This window comes from Phalacrocorax carbo, chromosome 15, assembly GCF_963921805.1.
Source record: "Phalacrocorax carbo chromosome 15, bPhaCar2.1, whole genome shotgun sequence".
In the NCBI taxonomy this organism is placed as follows: domain Eukaryota; kingdom Metazoa; phylum Chordata; class Aves; order Suliformes; family Phalacrocoracidae; genus Phalacrocorax; species Phalacrocorax carbo.
Genome location: NC_087527.1, coordinates 13,406,868 through 13,426,500, shown reverse-complemented (window position 1 = coordinate 13,426,500; position 19,633 = coordinate 13,406,868). Strand labels below are relative to the sequence as shown.

At 38.4% G+C, this 19,633-nt stretch overlaps 1 protein-coding gene across 5 annotated transcripts in view; it reads right to left on the bottom strand.

The window, feature by feature from the left end:
* The window catches only part of SFSWAP (splicing factor SWAP), a 50,020-nt gene extending 30,809 nt beyond the window's left edge, over nucleotides 1-19,211 (bottom strand). For 2 of the 5 annotated variants that reach the window (XM_064466452.1, XM_064466453.1), the window contains exons 1-11: nucleotides 18,806-19,211; nucleotides 16,158-16,327; nucleotides 15,495-15,632; nucleotides 12,542-12,627; nucleotides 8,118-8,343; nucleotides 7,561-7,676; nucleotides 6,559-6,694; nucleotides 3,624-3,861; nucleotides 3,160-3,291; nucleotides 2,703-2,796; nucleotides 232-409 (exon numbers count right to left, since the gene is read on the bottom strand). In XM_064466452.1, coding sequence (XP_064322522.1) covers nucleotides 232-409; nucleotides 2,703-2,796; nucleotides 3,160-3,291; nucleotides 3,624-3,861; nucleotides 6,559-6,694; nucleotides 7,561-7,676; nucleotides 8,118-8,343; nucleotides 12,542-12,627; nucleotides 15,495-15,632; nucleotides 16,158-16,327; nucleotides 18,806-19,065 — 1,774 coding nt within the window. In that variant the 5' untranslated portion in view covers nucleotides 19,066-19,211. Of the gene's footprint in view, nucleotides 1-231; nucleotides 410-2,702; nucleotides 2,797-3,159; nucleotides 3,292-3,623; nucleotides 3,862-6,558; nucleotides 6,695-7,560; nucleotides 7,677-8,117; nucleotides 8,344-12,541; nucleotides 12,628-15,494; nucleotides 15,633-16,157 lie in introns of all 5 variants that reach the window. The other 3 variants (XM_064466454.1, XM_064466456.1, XM_064466455.1) reach the window with 3 other exon arrangements.
* Between the last annotated feature and the right edge of the window lie 422 nt (nucleotides 19,212-19,633).

The following is a 19,633-nucleotide window of genomic DNA, read 5'->3' as shown; positions in this document are numbered from 1 at the left end:
TTTATTCTGTCAGACCATAAATACCTGATAGTCTGATAAGAAACAAATATGAAAGCAACCGAATTACTTATTGCTGTCCTTTTTTGATGCTTCCAGCAAAAATATTTTCTGCGTGATGAAATTCTTTTCCCTACTTTCCCCTGCCTCTCCCCCCGCCTTTTTTTTTTTTTTCTCCCCTCTTAAGTGTACACTAACAAGTATTTCCATGCGCAACCAATCATGCTCACATACCTTTCACCAATTTACCATCGCTGACAGTTTTAGAAGGAGGAACATCCTTTTTAGTTCCTGGAACTCCCTTAGCACTTGGTTCAGATGCATCTTCAGGTGCATGTTCATCTGCAAATTGAGTCTCACTTGGTGTATCACCGGAAGTATCTGCTGGAACATCTTCAGATGGAGATACTCCCTTTTCAAGAGAAATGTGCAAGCTTACTAACTGGATAGCTCATGAAAGAATTAATGCAGCGTCTGTGGAGCTGCAATTTTGCCAGCCATTTCAAAAATTGCATTATCAGCTAATCACGTAACAGCTAATTTTACATCAATAAGCATTCATGACCAAAGTCTGCTTATAAATGCCCTGCTTCATGTAAACCCACACGCTGCAAAAACTACAGACCTACATTAAGAATGTATTGTTAACTTACAGAGAATAAAATGTTCTTCAGCTGGTATGCTTTTGCCAACAACTGCTTTAAAAATTATGTTTTTAGAATTAGACCCTAAAAGCATATACTTTCTTCCAAAGTATATTCTTTTAGGTCTTGATCTCCAGGGTCCAGGACAAAAATCCATTCAAGTTAATTCACAGCGACAGAATGAAAGCTTAGGTCACTTCCTCGTAACGTACAATTGCATGATACCTTCTTTACATAATCTAGTTTTACAGGGGTCACCACAGGTTAATGCCTTTGATTTGTTCTAGCACTTCGCTGAAGAACATCGGGCCTATCGATGGTTTTTGTGGCACTAAATTGATACAGCACAGATGTGCTGAGATTTTCAAAAGAGTAAAGTATTACTGTTTCTACTATTACATGACAGCGTCATTCCAGATGACCCCCTAAACTCACAGTCTAAAAATTTTAAGATGGATATTGTAGAACATTAAAAGTATTTACATGCTGAGCCAGGTAATGGCATTACGTAATTAAATATTTAAATGAGACTCTCTCAATAAATAGTTTGGTTGATTTCCACTGGCTGCTGTTAAGTACACTTAATGTTGAAATACCAGGTACCGAAGAGATCCTTTCATTGCTCCCTACAGCCATTCCCTGACCAACAGAACTAATTTTTGAAAATCCTCGAAGGGGAATAACACAAGGAAATCAAGGACTTCATCCTGTATTTACTGAAGCCAGTAGTACAATTTCTTATTAACTTTAATGGCCAAAAGGAGAACAATCAATTGCATTAGTTGCCTATATGTACATTGCTAAAGCATACGGATAATATTGAAATCATTATTCTAAAAAATTAAAGAGAATGGCATTATCTACAAAACCATGCAGTAGGAAAATATGCATTGCTACATATGACCTCAAGGGACTTAAACTAGTTTCTGCTTGCTTCTTAGCTGTACTCATTTGAACACTTAAAAGACTTCTTTATTATTACACTTCGGTTAGTATACAATTTCCCCCCGAAATAAATGTTAACAAGTCCTTCTTAATTATGTAAATATTATGAATTCAACCCACTGGTTTGCAAATAAGAAATTCTAGAATAACAGTCAGCATTGTGGTACAGGACAGTTTTGCATGTAATTTATCAACCGAATAAGACAATATTTACCACAGCTTATCTTTAAAAACAGTGTTTTCAAAATATTTTTCACTATTAAAACAAAGTATTAGACACAAGTGTTTCAAACAGCAACTAGTATTGAATGTCTCCATTTTCCACAAAGCGATTTTGAGGAGTTTACCCACAGGCCTACCTTCTTCAGTTTAAGGCTCCCCAATCTAAGCCTTGAGATGACAAATGACATAGGGCCTAAAAAAAAAATAGCTCTTTCCCATGAAAAGTTAACATCAGATAATGTATTTCTGATACTATTTGCAATTTTCTTTTCAGTAAGAGAACAATCTAATGAGATCAGCTAACATGAGAACAGTTAAAAACAAGGATGCCAAGTCTGGGTATCACTTTCTAATAACATGGACTAGAAGAAACAAAGCAAGTAGGAAACCGATGTGAGATTTTGAAGCTCTAGTATTGTTTCAGTCAGTCATGACAGGACTCTTCTTTAACAAAACCTCCCTCAGAAAAAAAACATGTCAGAAAAGTAGTTTAGCTCCTGTGCTACTGTTCTACAAAGAACCATTCAAGAAGGTATGGTTGTTAAAAAGCTATACCTAACCTTTCTGACAACAGAACGCTAATCCCAATCCTACCAAGCTCTAAGCCCCCACAAAGCATATATTCCTTCGTATAGAAAGCTGTAAGATTTTCAGGTTGCCATTTTATATTACGACCTCACTGAGTGGCTGCTTATTCTAAAAAGCAAGAACTAAATATCACAACACCTCACATATCCTTCTTTAAATGCTATACAAAACTAAAGAGCAACAAAAAAGAAGCACTCACATCCATTCAGTATTCCATTTTTAAAATGTCTCACGGTAAACACAGCAGATAAACGAGTCCTTTTCTCGCTTACATTACATTTTTAATATATACAAACACACATGTACCTGACAGTTGTCACTGCTCTCTTTTTGAAGGAAGAACTGTTTTTTAAATTCATAATAAGCATTATACTGGTGCCACGGTTGCAGGAACTCAAATCTGTTAAAAGAAAACTGAATGTGAGAAAATGCACAGAAACAAAGTAAATACCAACAATCCTTTGCCATCTAATTTCCTCTAGCAAACGGAAGGCTATTTGATGTTTGGAAGCACTGTAAGTATGCCTAAACTTCCTGGGATACACATTCAGAGCACGCTTCCTAGAGACATTTTTGTTAGTTGGTTGTTTTGAGGATTTCGGCAATAATGCTTTGGCATTACCTTGAAGTAGGTCCCTGAATTTCAATAAAGAAAAAAAAAAATTATAGTACTTCTCTTCCTGAGACCCGCATGTCCTGGCAATATATTTAAAAATAAAAACCTCACTTTTAAAATAGAAGTTAAAGTCACGTTTTCTCTTACCTGAGATCATTCTTGGCACGAACGCTGGTTTCGAATTTTATCCCATTCCTAGCAACGTACTCAGCTAGCTTATCAATAACAGGTTGGATATCTGGGGGTGGAGGTATAATGGCAACCACTGGAGCAATTGTGCTGAAAACATCAAAAGTACATCGTTTTTATAAATAGAACATAAATATCTTTCAGACTCTTGCTGTAACAAAAAACACATTACATAGAGGTTTGCTCTCTGGGTTCATTATGCAGTTAAAATAATTTGATTTTCCATCATGTGAAAATTTCACACTAGCTGAGTAACAATAACCACAGACAGTATCAAAGTCCAAAGCGGACGTCATCAAAGCTGTATAAACACTGGCAAATGTTACTGAGGACTCACCAATAATAGAACCCTTACTGAATACTTCATACTGAAGTGCAGGAAAGAGACCCCTCCAACCAACAAGCAAATCTATACGTGGTACCTTGTAGATGTTGTGGTAGACGTCAAGCCACTGCTGCTGTCGGTTGTGTCTGGGGGAGGGGGAGGTGTAGTACCAGGGGGCGGAGGTACTGTTGCTACCCCTGTAGTGCTTGATACAGTCACCCCTGCGGGCAACGCATTGTAGTAGGTGGCAACATCTATTCCTGGAGGTGGAGGAGCGAGGCAATAGGTTCCATCAGGCAGCATATAGTAACTATAATACATGGCTGCCACGGTTGCTATAAAAAGACATATTTAAGAACAATGTTCTAATTAGAAGAAAAGCACCCAGTAAAAACCGAAAACATTATTGCATCATTACAAATACATTGAGAACCCAGATTCACACAGCACATGAAAGAAATGGTGTCTAATTTCTTGTGTAAAAAAAAAAAAAGAACAAAGGAAAAGAAAGAATACTCATACTAACGCACTTAGGATGAATAAGAAGTATGTAGATTAAGGAACAGAATCAGAACGTACTGAAGGTCAGTCAGAAGCCAACTGGGTATGAATAAAGAAGTGAACCAGTGAAGGCCTATTAAAAAGTGACCTAATATGAAATCATTCTTCCTAATCTAATTCACCCCGGCAGTTTAACTCAGTTAAAACTATATACGCATTAAGAAAGAAATGCACATATATTCCAAACTGACACTGAGAAATTAAACCACTAGTATCACTATATATATATATATATAACGCCACTGTATCAGTATATATACACACCTATTTACTGCAACTTCAAAAAGCAGACAGGTTTTGCAGTTTAACACCAGTACAATGAACAACCAATTTGAGCAAGTTTTCCACACTAGAGGCTTCTCTGATTCTAAATATTTATTTCTGAAGAGTGCAAAGGCCTATGGCTTTCTTTAAGGACAATATTTTATAATGCCTTAATTAGCTTAACACTTTTAAATGGCAGTTACTTCTTGTAAATCTAAAGATTTTCTGCAGAAAGATGTAGAAACAAAGTGTTCAGGTAAAATTTTTCAAAGGATTTACAGTAAGAGTTTACATTTCTGGAGGCAAAGTTTAATCAATACATTAAATTATAATGCGTTATCCTCTTAAATGTTTCATGAACATTCCTGTGGCAGTATTTACCTTCTTCAAAGAATAAGTTATCTATAAGGAGAGCAGAATAAACATCTGTTAAGTTTTAAAGGCAGGGAGAGGAGTTGCAAACTTAACTGGTATTGCTACTAAATTATCATCTCCCAGTTTGCATTGCAGACATTCAGGTTCAAGCCTGACACAAAAGTAATCAGAAAACCGATGAGCATTATTCTACAGAGATACATATTCTGATTTTAGTCTTTCTTGAAATAACCTGTATTTTTCAATTTCTCCACAGAAATCTTATTTCAGTTTTATTAAGATTCTCTGAAGGTACAGTTTTCAATAAAAATTACTTCCATGCATAGTCCTCTCCATATATTACACTCTGACACCACCTGTAATCCTTTGGCAGGTTCTGAACCTATAATGCATCAAAATCAACTCAGATGATTATGGTGATACCTATTTCTAACAACTTCACTAAAAAACCAAGAACTCCATCACCACCCACCACTCTGGACACTACCCAGAACCTACAAATCTATATTATCATGAAACTCTACCGTGCTGAACAATGCAAAATAAATTTTCTTCTATCTCAGTAATGTCAAATGCAAAGTCCCATACATGAAAGGGTAAGTTTCATTTCTCTATTTAGCGAATTAAGGACTTGTAGAATTCTGAAATTTGAAAACAATTAGAGGCACATAAACCCATTTAAGTTTGACTTCAACTTTTTGAGTATCAGAATTTAAAAAAATCTGTAGGAGCTTTATACAAGGCCTGCATTAAGCAGTTCAAGGATAATGGAAACCAGACATATCTGAAGAAGTAAAGATAATGTTGCTAAAAATTTCATAGCAAATTTGATTCTTAAGAGAGGTTATAAATAGGAGAGTATTTACCTTTATCTGAAATGGCTCAAGAAAATCTAAGATTTAATAATAATTTGGAGATAGGAGAAAGTCTTGGTATTTCATTATCAGGCATGGAAAGGGCAGTTCAGCATGCAACTTTCCACATTGATCACTTGTATTTTAAATACACCGTTGCTTTTGCTCTTTTGGGGGGGAGGGGGGGGAAGAATATCTACATCTTTATTAAAGAATGCCCTCTGTAGCTATGGAACTTAAAAGTTAGTAGTCCCTCTCCGTTATTGTAATGAGAAAGATAATTTAAAAGATCAATTTTTAATTTTGAATCTTGCATATACCTGAATTTTATTTTCTACCTATAACGTTATACCAATGCACAGAATAAAAGGTAAACTAAAAAATTACAGGAATTGACTGTATAATAAAAGACTTATTTATTTACCATAAAGCTACTTCCAACTCTAGAACAGAATATTATACTAAAACCTGGTTTTATCACTTCAATGGGATCCTTCAATTTACATGATTTTACATTTGCAGATCTCTCTTCGCGTTAGACACTCCAGCAAAACTGTTTAAAGTAGATTTACCATCTGCATTTTGCTTAATATAGTAAGCTTTATTTTATGGGAAACTCATGAATTATTTTATAGGATAGTTTTATATTCAACAGTGAAGGCATTCATTAGACTTCATTAATAGAAATTGATGGAAGTTACCAAAAAACATTAAGGCTACTGTGCTAACCACATTCACAGGCTGGAGACTTAGCCTCCTGCCTGCCCACCCCTCCACCCCATTTCTGTTCTTCCTAAGCAGCTAACAGCTCGACAGATACTCAGTGGAAGAATGCACCTTCAAAGATTCAGGAGATTGAAAAACAGTAAATATCAGTTACAAATGATCAAGTATGAAGCTAACGTATTTTCTTCCCACCGGCATCCGCATACAGATCATCAAGACACACCACTGGCTGCCTAATCACAATGCACTTACAATCAGAAGAATATTCTGCTTGTGATGTCTGTACAGCTGCCCCATCTGTTGTCTGTGTTGTCGATGAATTATTATCTGATTGCGCTTTGCGCACCAGCGCTGCAAGTGGATGATCAGGGTCTACTACCTTCAAAGGCTGAAAAAATTTTGAGAATAGGAAGAAAGATTAAAATTTGAAGTACACATTTAAGGCATGACAGCATCAACCTGATGTGGAGAGCAAATTTATCTAAGTTAATAGGCATCAATAATATTGTCCAAACACTGAAGTTACTGTTCTTGTAGTTCTAATCGGAATCAACTTCTCTTGAAAATTAGTGGAAAACAAAACAAAAAATACTTTAATTTAATATGAACAGAAATCTTTGAGGTTAAAAAAAGAAAAAAGGTATCACTCTTGCTTGTTTACTGCCAAGGCTGGGATAAGACACAGAACCTGACTTGTGTAAATATCAGACAGCACCACTGCCATGCCTCTGAAAGCCTCAGATGTGTACAACCATCTGTCATTCCCATTATCCCATCACTGATCAAACCCAGAAAATAAAAATAACTTGCACATCCAGCAAAATTTACATTTAATGAGTAGTACGTTCTGCTGAAAAATTATTCCCTGAAACTATTACTTCATGTCAACATTTTATCTACTAAAATCTAAAAAAAAAATAAATCCCATTCTCTCTCAGCTTACATACAGAAGGCATTTTCAGCTTCAACACAGGTTCTGCAGAACAAATCCTTGACTGATGCCCTCAATATCGGAGGGCATCAAAACCAGAAATATAATTCCTTACAAATGGAAAAATAATAACTTATGTACTAGAGCAAAAAGTACCATGAGGTTTACCAGAACAGATTTCAATTACTAAGACAGTCTGGGGTGGTGGCGGTGGGGAAATGATCTTTGTAAACAAAAGATCTTAACACCTGCGTATTAGAATTTTTGTGCCCATGAATCAGATGTTTTGCAAGGTAGAAAGTAATTTTAACAGGGTCAAGTACCTTCACGAGTTCTTCAAGCCTACTGCATTTTTTAGACGCAAAGAGACTTGGATGCAGATAATTTCCATCATCGTCGTCATCATCGTCGTCTTCTTCCTCAGACTTGACTCTTGAGTCTAAATAAAAAGCAATGGCTGAATCTATCTAGGTTTGCTATGGATTTGCATTGGGAGAGAAGGATGGTACGGAACAAGCACCATTCTTAAGACACTACTGTTTTCATTAATTCACAAAAAGAAGATACTGCTAGCCATCAATAAAACTATAACCTAAGTACACAGACCAACTTTCTGTTGGACTAGAGCTATACAAGAGTTTCTAGAAGCTCCAAGATCGCAGCAGCTCTCGTATCTGAAAGTTTCCCAAAACAGTCTTTTCTTTTAAAAATCTCCTCCAATTTAAGGAAAATTTTGAATCATCACATCAATCTCAGCTGCAGCATAAGAGCATTGTCATTGCAATGCACCAAAGAGACGTGGCTATTTCACCAAAAAAGACCAGCGGATGTTTCAATGATGCCCACCCTGAAGCCATCCATTTAACAAGCAACAACTTACGTTTCTTCTCATCTGCTTTATTTTCAGAAGGAGCAGCGTATCGTCCCTCTTTCATAGCCTTCTGAATGAATTTGTAGTAGGGATTGAGGTAGTGATCAAATCGCAAGAAGTCAAACTGGGAGTTGCGTGCTTGCTTGGCTTTTAGCATAATCTCAAACTGTGCTCCCTGCTTGCAGACAAAGTTTGCAGTTCGTTCTATAATCGCGTGCATTTTTGCTGTTGGTGGCTGCGGGAGTAAAATAACATATATTTGTATTTTCATAAGCAGCTTGTAAAGTGTGTTAGAACTCCAGAGGGAAGTAGAAAGAGCAGTAGTTCCCTGCCCCTCTTCTCAGCTTTCTCTAGCAACTCAGTCTCATAATCACTTTCAACTAGGGAAAGCATATCAGCACTAAAAAAAAACCCCAACAGTCCCCATCTTCCCTAGCTTCTCATTCATTGCCTTTTGCAAGATCCTCTCCTCCTATCAGCACGACTGTTTTTGCCGTTGCACACCAAACTGAGGGGAACAAATCCTGCTTGAGTTTTCCATAGGAAAAAAAAAAATTCTCTTAAGCCAGGTACATTCCATAGCTGTACAGACACTTCTGCTGGCACAAGACAGGAGCTGATGTGTTTCTTGACACCGCAGTGCCAACTTAAAGCAGCCCTACCTTACAATACGTCAAGGTGCTCTGAAGCCTCAGTATGTGCAGCCTTCTTCCCAACAGCTGTCCTTTATTCTGTTACCACAGAATGTGCAAATATTGTTCCCTAACTAGAAAAGCTTGTTACTACACATTTGCCTGAAAGGAACATGTTGCATCTTAAAACCAACGTGAGAACTGCAATTCCTATGTGCTGTCATATTCCCATAAAGAGGCATTGAACACATTAGCAGTAAAAGAAAAAAGAAAATTAATAAAGTTAAGCAGCATCTATGCATTTCCACTCCTGAAATCCCATCTAAGGAGCACTGCCATATCAAACCCAAGAAGTAAAAAGAACCAAAATATAGTTAAAGAATGAACGAACTTCACCATTCACTGTCTTTAATTTCATACTCAGATAGCTCTGTTTTGTCTTGTGCTCAATAAACTGCAGAAACCCATACTCTTGTGCTTATGAAGACTGAACTGTCACATTAATGATTCGTTTTAGCTTTGCATTTTTATTGGTCTAGATACAGTAGTACATTGCAAACCTCAGAAAATCTTTTTTCAGAAGACTGGAAGCACATGAGACAGTGCTGCTCTATTTAGGGAAAAAAATCTGAATGCGATCAAACAGCACATTTTTAGAAATTATTTTCAGCCAATTGGATCCTTCACTAGAACAACATGTTCAACATGGAAAAGAATTCTTTGTTTCAAGTTTTATTTGTCCCTCTAAAACACTACCAAAGCTTATTTTAATTAGAGGCAATGAAGTTCTCAAACTGATAGCATTTTGTGCATTGCCAGCTTCACTATTTAGTCATACAGCAAGTTTCTTTATTTCTACGGTCTTGCACAGAAATACGAAATACCCTTAAGGCCGAGAGATTCCTAAACAAAGCTGCAAATCAGCAAGGAAGCTCAAAAAAGACTGTATCTGAAATTACTATCTGGTCTTGAATTTGAAACTGATACCACCATAAGCTCTGGAAAACAGGCACTATGAATATTAATATGCTTTTAATGGATTTTTAAGATTACTAACACCACTTATCTACAAGACTTGAGAAACTTTACAGTGAAAAACATTAAATGGCAAACAGACATGCAGATATCATAGACGTATTCTAGTTTGCTATTACATTTAATAAAAACACTAAACATTTAAACTGAGAACCATTAAAACTTCTGAGTACTTGCCAGAGCAGAGAAAAAACCCTTCTGAAAAATACTCCAGTGACATAAGCGCTATCACCTGCTCATATATTCTGTTCCAATTTTTAATTAGTATTGTAATTAAAAGTTTTTCATAGAATCACAGAACATCCTGAGTTGGAAGGGACCCACGAGGATCATCAAGTCCAACTCCTGTCCCTGCACAGGACAACCCACGAGTTGAATTCATGAGTGAGCCTCCCTTACGGCAAGTCAAGCAACTATCTGCCAATCTTCAGTAAGCCTGGAAAAGAGCTGCAAGTCTTATGTTGCCTCTCAATTTTCTCAAGATAAGAATATAAAGCAATTTTCAATCTCTCCTCCTAAGTTTAACTGATAATTTCCTCTTATGGCCCACTTCCATAGCATCCACGTGCTTTCTAAAAGGCAACGGTCAAGAACAGTCATCTTTGCCCACAACACTGATACCAACAGTTTTAAGCAGCAGAAGAGCTCCTGCATCCTCGACACAACTCTGAAGTTCCAGAGCGCCATGACTGCTGCGGCTGGAGTTGCCGTACACTGAACAGCTCACTACAGCCTCTGGATCTTTTTTGCAGTAGTGCTGCCTAACTACTTCGTCTTCATTTAACATTTGCACTTTGGATTGCTTTGTGTTACAGGAACTATTTTATACCTGTCTTTAATGAACAGTACATTGCAGATTATGAACAAAGTCTCCAAGTTAGCAAGCTGACTCTCAAATTTTATCTTATTTCCAAGCACTAGTTTCCTCCCCAAAATGACTCAAAGTCCTCAAGTGTCCTCTCCCTCCACCATGACCATCACCAAGTGCCATGTCTTTTAACTTGAAAGTTAATTAACAGTAAACTCGGGAGAGACCTAGAACACAGCTCTGTCATTTCCACAAATCAGCAATGTATCTGTACCCCTTTTCCAATCACTTGTGGATCAACATGATGGCAATGGAATTTATGATGTACTTCTCACTCTTTTTTTTTTTTTTTTTTTTTCAAATGAGAGCAGGGTAGAATGAGAAGTGTTTTTCAAACATGCCTATAAAACCCCACCAATAACTCACCAGGCTTCTACCCTTACCAGCAACTGAATTAAAAAATACAGAATAAAAACATTCGGTGTCAAAACTGAATGGCTTGACTAGAACAACAACAACAAAGGCTTACAAAAAAAAAAATCCTCACAGTGCCCAATCCAAGGTCAAGTATACATTGTTTCCAGAGCTGCTGTCTAAACATTTTCATTTGTTTTTTCTTTAAAATCAAAACATTTGCGTTCTATTCATGTCAATATACTAGAGTTCAAGAGCTGACTGACAAATCACTTCCGTAAGCCCCACACTGCATTCTGCAACTTACATGTAAAATATATCCTATGTTTCAGAACAAAATTCAAGCAAAGCATCTAGCTAAAACAGCAAACATCCTTTCAGCAGCAGTTACTTTTTGGAAACAGTATCCAAATGCTAAAGAAGCTGCTTCTCCCTGAGAGCTCCACATTCTTATTCTACGACTGAAGCGTAACTCATAATTTAGAGGCAATAACATATAAAAATCTTCCCTGAACTCAGAATTAGGTCTGTGAGCACTGCACTAACAAAATATATTATAAGACTGTAAAGAAAAGTAGAGGAAGTAAAATTAGAACATGTAAAGTTGCACATTAGATCTGTTAAATAGCTCTTGTTTAATATAAAAACCAGAACAAGATAAAAATTTTCAATTAAAAGCTAATGAAGTAGAAAAACACCCTTACACAAATACCCTGTGTTCACTATTATTTATTTTAACAGTGCTTTGAATCTTTACTGGCCAAGATTATCAAGTTGAGAAATGAGCCCAAATATAAATTAACACTTTCATGACCACGACATAGGAGAAAGACTACTATCTGACTTCCCAGTATCTTTTATGAAACTTGAAATAAATTGAAAATCCTTATGGTTACAACTGTATTCAACCAGGCAACTGTTCAGCTCCCTTCAGGAAAAATACCCGAGTTGCAATCATGTTTACAGCTTACTACGTAGCAAATTCTGGTAACATCATACCAAGGAAAGAGCTTCTACATGTTAATACTTTCAAGTTATTTCATAATTTGCTAGAAATAAACTATTGCTTTTCTCCTTGAATAGGCTAGTCTTAAATACAGCCTTTATATTTGTTCACTTCCTACCCTCTTCAGATTGGGACTCAATTAAAAAGAATCCAGGAAAAAAAAATATCTTGAAGAGAAGCAATCTTTTGGTTTAATGGTCCTTTATATTTGGACCGTCAACCCTGACATCTCAGTAAGCATCCATTCCAAGAACAACTGCCTTTTTCCCTGCATTATCTAAAATAGTATCACAAGTGATACTAAATGCACTTAGCATAAGCACTGCAATAATTTCAGCGTGAAAAACAAGATTCAGGAGAGTTGACAGAAGTCAAGAATTCAAGACAGAACATTTGAAATTAAGCTACTATTTTAGAACAATTTAAAAATGTACCTCACTAAAGTTAATGGGGGGTGGGAGGAGGGAAAATCAGTAAAGCACCACAAACTCCTTGAAAATTGACAGAGATGTAGGTTGCATTAAATGTACACACATACCAGTTCCACATCAGAAGGTACGTTCAGCCCCGGAGGGGCAACAAAAGGTTCTTCATTTTCTTCTACATTTTCTGTCTGAGCTGTTTCTACAAGAAATGACAGAATAAAATACTTTAGGACAAAGCATGTCACAGTAACGAAACATTAACAAAAAATCATTAAAATAAAGTATATCTAAAAGGATGTGCAATCAAGGAGGTTATCAAATCAAACTCTAACCAGCATTTGCACTGAAGAAATTTAAATATGGTTCCTCTCCCTGGTGTTATATGTAGTTTATTCACGATTGCATAAATTTTGTCTAATAAAGGTATTAGGAAGAATAAAACCCTATAAACCTTAGCCCTGACTACAGTGCTGAAGACAAACAAGCGTCAAATCAAATAGAAAACATTATTTTCCATCAATAACTTTTTGCCTTTAAAAGAAAACCCATGCAAAATTAAGGGGAACCATTTTCAATACACTGGGTGAATCCTTTCCTAACAATGACTAAGATGTTACAGATATCCTATATCCCTAAAGCTAATAAGACCCACACGTCCAGTCTATCTGATTTAAGTTCCCTGTTAATCAACCATTTCAGCCTATGCAAACAAACCTACGTACTTTCATCAGCTTCCTAACCCTAATGGAAGTTGTACAGGAATGCAATAGGGAGGCTTAAATCCACTTTCATCGCCTACAGAGATTATCAATTGTTAAGGCAACTACTGGTTTAACATAAATGTTGCCATTCATCTGTGAGTTAAGCCTGAAGTTGGTACGGTTCCTTTTATATCAAGTTTAACATATCCAAATATTTAACAGATTTATCACATGAACTACTCACCTAAAATAGTTACATCCTTTTATGAAGGCCTATTTGTATTACATTCTGTTATTTGGTATACCAGCAACGTTCCTCTGAAAATATTTTGCTTTACTAATTTTTACAATAATTGACGCAGAAAGTTTATTTTCTAAAGTAACTTTTAGTATGATGTATTCTACTAGCTTTAAGGGAAAATGTATTCCAGCTTCATCCTAGCAAATTAGATGGCACAAACTGCATGAAAACCTGACTATGGGAACCATGGACACAGCCACCAGAACAGCCCAGTCATGCATGAGATGTCATAGCAATTACTGCATACAAGCTCTTACCCAGGCAAGAAAGAGAGTTAACTTTTTTGTTGCTGTCTGGTGGGCTGTTTTTTTTAAATGAACTCAAATAGTTTAACTCCACAAAGGCACAGGGAAATTTTAGCATCAAGGAAAGTAGGAAGAAGCAGCAGACAAAGCAGAATAGAACTGTTTCTTTTGGCAGCAACTTGAGCTAACCCTTGAAGTGTTCACAGAACTACAGCCTGTAATTCACAATACTGTTACTTGCATCTTCCAATACTGGATTTTACTCTACTACAATTTATAAGAAAATGAATGTTAAGAATTTATAGTCCTGTACTACTGGAAATTGTTACCCTCTAGCAATTCTCACATTACACTGCAAGATTCTGTAATAGCTTACCATGACACTTCCACACTGCATCAAATATTAATTAACTAAATATTAACTTGTTGGAAGACTGGGTAGTTATATCCCTCTTTGCCAATGACTAAGTTGTCACTTTTTAGCATTATTCCTAAAAATATTACTTCATTAAGACTGAAATACATTATTCTAGGTATCTCACCATTCCAGGAAAGAAAAATATAACGTGGAACGACCCAGACACAACTTGAATTCATGACAGCTCTCTTACCAAACGAAAACTGGAATTTTTATTTATTCCTTATACACTTGATCAAAATAGATTCTGTAACATTATGGCACATTTTCATGCAGTTTTGCAAAGGCCTCCTACAATACAGACAACCCTGTAAGGTTCAGCAGAGTCCCGTTTTAGTGACCAACGGAGAGAGGGCATTCACCTTTTTAACTTCCGTGCAGTAAAGAAAGATGGGGGAGCTGAGCTACAGACATGTTCTCTATCACCTCCAATTTTTCAGTGGGCTTATCCCGATACATACACAGATCCAGACAACATGGAAAACACGCCTATCACAAGAAACACTCAAAAACTATGTAAAGAGAACTTAGAAACTATCTGGTTATGGAACCTACCAGACAAATGAGAGTAACACAAATGAACCCCACAAAAGACACTGCAATTCAGCATCGGTACTAAAGAGTACAGGAGAAACCCTTGGTAGAATGCAAGCAGCATTGTGCCCTGACACAGCCTCCCCCACAGAGCAGCAAAACACACCAATTAAGCTTTAGCCCCTAAAATGGTCCTGCATTGTAGCACACACCAAGGTGAAAAAAAGCACATCTCATACCACTGTAACCCACCAATACATAGTTAGACAACCCAGTAGTTAATTAAACAATCCTAACTTTGCTAAGACATATTCAATAACACTTGAAAGCTTCCTTAAGACTTGATGTTAAAAATGCAAAGCTATCATAATTAAAGATGGGAACATGAGAATCTGAATTCTGCAATTTTTAAGATCATGGAGAGAGACACGCTAATTGCGCTGAAAACAGACTCGTTTGTAATTACCAAGATGACAAAATCTAGACTTAAAGAACCACATATTCTTGTTAATTACTATTCTATGTTTGTAATGATCTCTTCCTGCTTGACCAAGAAACATAGTGTTAACAGACAGCCATGTGATGAATTACTAGTCTTTTCTGAATAAGAATCTGCAAGACAGCAGAATTAGATTTCCTGACTAGTGTAGCATTAGCTGTGCCACAGCAGCAAAACATTTAAGCATATCAAGAGCGAAATTTGCAAATACTCAGTAACACAGATCCATAAAGACTCTACTGAAATGCTCTGAGATACTTTATTTGCATTTTAATGAAATGCACATTTTCAACCTTCAACTGTAAATGACAGACACAGAGGTGCCATGTTCTTCCTCTCAATTAACCCTTGCGCTTTTTACCCCTTACCTCTTTGTTTTGCAGGCTGATGCTCTTCCTCCTCGGTGGGCTCTGAAGGGTCATAATAGTCACTGCCATAACGGAATCCCACTGCATTATAGGTACCATCCTCTGCCAAAGCTTCACTCAACCTTTTATATTCCTCCTCTTGAACAGAAATGCAGTTACCAATCATTAGAACATACTTAAAAGCTAATTTGCTAAAAAAAAAAGTAATATTTCTTACTTCAGTTTTTAAATTAGAAGTTTTCACCCAATCATTTTAACTGTCATTACAAATTGAACAGAAAAACACAGCATGTGCATATGCTGACCATTTATTTCTTCCTGAAGAGATAAAGGCTGCGGGTTAAAACACTGTAATGTAATTAAGCATACCAGAGCACAGAATTTCGTTTATACAACACTAAAAAAGAAGCAGAATGTGTTTATTTTGGGTTTTTTTGGGTCTCATATGCCAGTCTGCCCTCAGTATCTGTGCAATTTCTGTGTGGATCTATATTTAAACTATCCTGAGGTCCTCTCACATACGCAAAGACTCCCGTTTTTCGAATCCACTGGGTACTGTCAAGATAACATCAGAAAAAGAGAGTATAAAATTAGGAGTAAATTTAATGTCATAATTATTTATTTAAACATGTGCTAAACTCAGGAAGTTTCCTTGAGCAATACCTTGCCTCGCCTCCTCCTCAAGCAAGTCCGTATGCAAGGCTAAATACCTCTCTTCATCACAGAGGGCTTCTATTCTAGCTTCCTCTTCAGACAATTGATAATCTCTGTTCCACGTGGAATATTCAGCATCATATTCAGAAAGGTCATGTAGGTGACCACGCCCATCATACCTGCAAGATGAAACAGCTGGTCAATGCAAAAAACTTAGGGCTTGGGTTTATGCGACTATTTAAATACTTACCCATTAAAAATGAAAAAAAAAAGCAACCAAACTTATACGTTAAAGCATATTTCCTTTTAGAAATTACGTTTAATTTTGTTAATCATTTGTCACCAACTATTGAAAATTTGTTTAATAGTCTAAATTCCTCTCAAAGAAGCTAATAAATTATTACAATTAAAGGCAAAGGTATCCTTTAATAGTTTACGTGGGATCCATTTCCTTAACAGCTCTTACCGTACGTGCTTCAACCAACCAATCAATGTCACTTGCAAAATACGTTTTTCTGGAAAGTCAAATAGCTTACATTCACACAAACCCGAATACATAAATACCTATCCGTAAGAACCAAACGGTCGAAATTTCCTCGCTTCTTTCTGCTAGTCCCGAACTCTCAGGAGATATCTTCACCATAGAAACTTGCGTCCATTGGAGGTAAAATCATGGCTAGGCTCGGCCCCTAGCCATTTGGCTGAGGAAATAAGTTCTGGGTTATGTGATAGAGAGACACACATACATAGGAACAGTAACATATACATGCAATTTAAGGAGGTTCACCGTAAAAACGGCAAAGATCAATGACGTACAGTTCCTTTCTACTAAGCAGAAATAATTTCATTTGCAGGAAAAGCACTGCATTGGGATAATGTTTATGCATCAGTAAGAGAAACTGATTGAAAAGTAAAGTGACAGTAAACTTGACTCCGCTGAGGTGTCTTCCCACACACAACTCTTGATTTGTGCCAACTTGCTAGACCAAAAACAAAGAAAGTAAATATTCTTATAGTAAAAAGTTAATGAAACACGTAGGTCTGGTTAATCAAGCTCTGTCCACAGGCAAACTTCAACCCATGTCTTCTCATAGCAATGTGCTTTTCTCAAAATGGAGAAAAATGAAGACTTCCTGCTGCTGGAGATAAAAAGAATCTAAGCTTCCAAAGGAGTTTATAAGATTAGTAATTGCAAGCTACCTTAACTTACAAATGCATGTTATTTAGGTTTTTTGGCATTATATGTACATACATGCACATACTTAGTTTTTGCTCCCAACAATTTCTGTAACGACTGTAAACTGGGTTACTGTTGCACAGGACCACAAAAATGGCCTCTAATGAAATCTATCACAAAAGTGATCTGGATTAGAAGTGTGCATCGTAACACTTCTATTCTCAGAAATTATACATAGCTATAAATATTTATGGTTGGCTTTTTTCACATCTTTATGTTTGTTCCAATTCAGCAAGTTAATTTCAATCACAAAAAATATTAATGGTGTAAACCCCAACACAGTGCACGGGCATTTCTTTTTTTCTCCAGTCTTATAGAAGGAAATGAAAAGGCATTCCCTTGCTGATATACTTCCAAGCCAAATACAGTTGTTAAATCAAAACAAGAACAATTGTGCTATGTATAGCACCAAAGCAATGATGAAATTGAGGGGACAAATATCTATAGTATGTCATGTGATCCTTTTCAAACCAAAATCCTTCCATCTTTCCCACTGAGGTTCTCAGGGTCAGCCACAACTCTTAAATTGTACTTTCAGTGCTTCACTCAAATATACCCAACCTGACCGCCCATCTTCCCTCTCTCCAGAAAAATATTCAGAAAATTCATTCTGAATTCATTTATTTCTAAATCCCACCCCATATTGCTGAAACAACTTAGAGGCCAGAAGAAATGTCAAAGCAGAGTCTATTACTCTTTCTGGCCACGAACATGCACCTAATGCAGAACAACCAAAAAAAGCCACGCCTGACATAAAATTTGAAAAGCAAGCACCCAAAATCAAAGCCATTCTGCCTAATACAACGAATCACGGCACAAGGAAAAGTAATTAGGCCAAGAATTGCTCCTGGGATATCCCACCGACAGCTTGCAGCCAAATTACAAAGGAGAAATAAGAAAACCCCATTTCCCCTAAGGTGGATAAATACCTTTCCAGTCCCCACACTGCACCCTTCTCGCTTAGAGAACATGTAAAGTGCCTAATACGTGCTCCCATGCAATAAGGCTCCCTTGGTTTCCAAGTGAGAAAAGATGATGTTTGTGGTTTGCATTGAAAAGGAACAGATAATTCCCACTCTCCACTCCACCTTGCAAACCCTACCCTGTCAAGTGGAGCAGAGAGACCCAGCGCACACTGACTGTCAGAAGGAGGGGAACCTCCCAGCACTGCCAGAGCGGGGAACCCCAAGTTCCCGCTGCCGGGGGGACGGCCCTGCAGCGTTCCAGACGCAGCACTCGCAGCGCTCTACCAGGAGGAGCTGCCCTCCATCTCTGCCAGCAAAGAAGATCCCCACACGTCTGCCAGAGTGAGCCCTTTGCTCATCCCCCGCCCTCACCTGCCCACAGCATAAGGGGAGGAACAGAAAGAGGCTATAACAGGAGATCTCGCAGCAGAGTCTGGGGGTTGTGTTACACCGACCTATCGATCATGATCTTGGGGTCTCCCATCCAAGGAATAAGGTGTCGCCCCTGCTCCTGGTACTGAGCCTTCTCATCATCTCGAAACAGCTTGCAGGCATAGCCGAAAACCAGCAGCTCCACACGGCTACTCCCACCTCCACCTCCTCCTCCACCTCCTCCGGGGGGCCCGGGGACCGCTCCCCCGCCTGACAACAACATTAGGGGCGGCGGGCCTGCTTCTTCTGCAGTCCGTCGAGAACCTCCGACCCCTCCGTACATCACCAGGGGATGCAGCGAGGAGGAGGAAACTCGCAGTAACAACGACTGTCCGAGAAGCGAGTCCCCCAGGAGGCCGGGCCCGCACTAAACTCCCCAGCTCCAGAGCACCACAGTCGCCATCACCCGAAACAAAATGGCGACCCTTCCGCTTCCGCTGGCAGAGCAGAGGCTAGGCTGGCCGCCCGCAGCCCGCAGATTCGCCCTCGGCTTTGGCAGCCCGAGAGTGAACTCGAAGGGAAAGGCGGCACGGCTCCGCGCTACCGGCGGGGTAGCGCCGCGTTCGGCGGCACCGTCCGATTGCCAGGCGGGGACTGTGACGGCACCGGGCGTGACGAAAGTGCGGAATGAGGGGAGGGCGGAGGAGCGGCGGGGCGGGTCCCCCGGGGCGGTGGGAGCGGGGCCGCGTCGTTCCTGCCGCCGCCCCGGGGCCGGGGGCGGGTTCGGACGCTTTTGTGGTACATCTCCGCTGAAATGCGTACGGAGAGTTTAAAAAGAGAGCGAGGGAGGCCGCGGGTGCGCCGCAGCCGTGTGTCCCGGTGCCTGTCGGGAGTCCCGGAGGGGCGGTGCC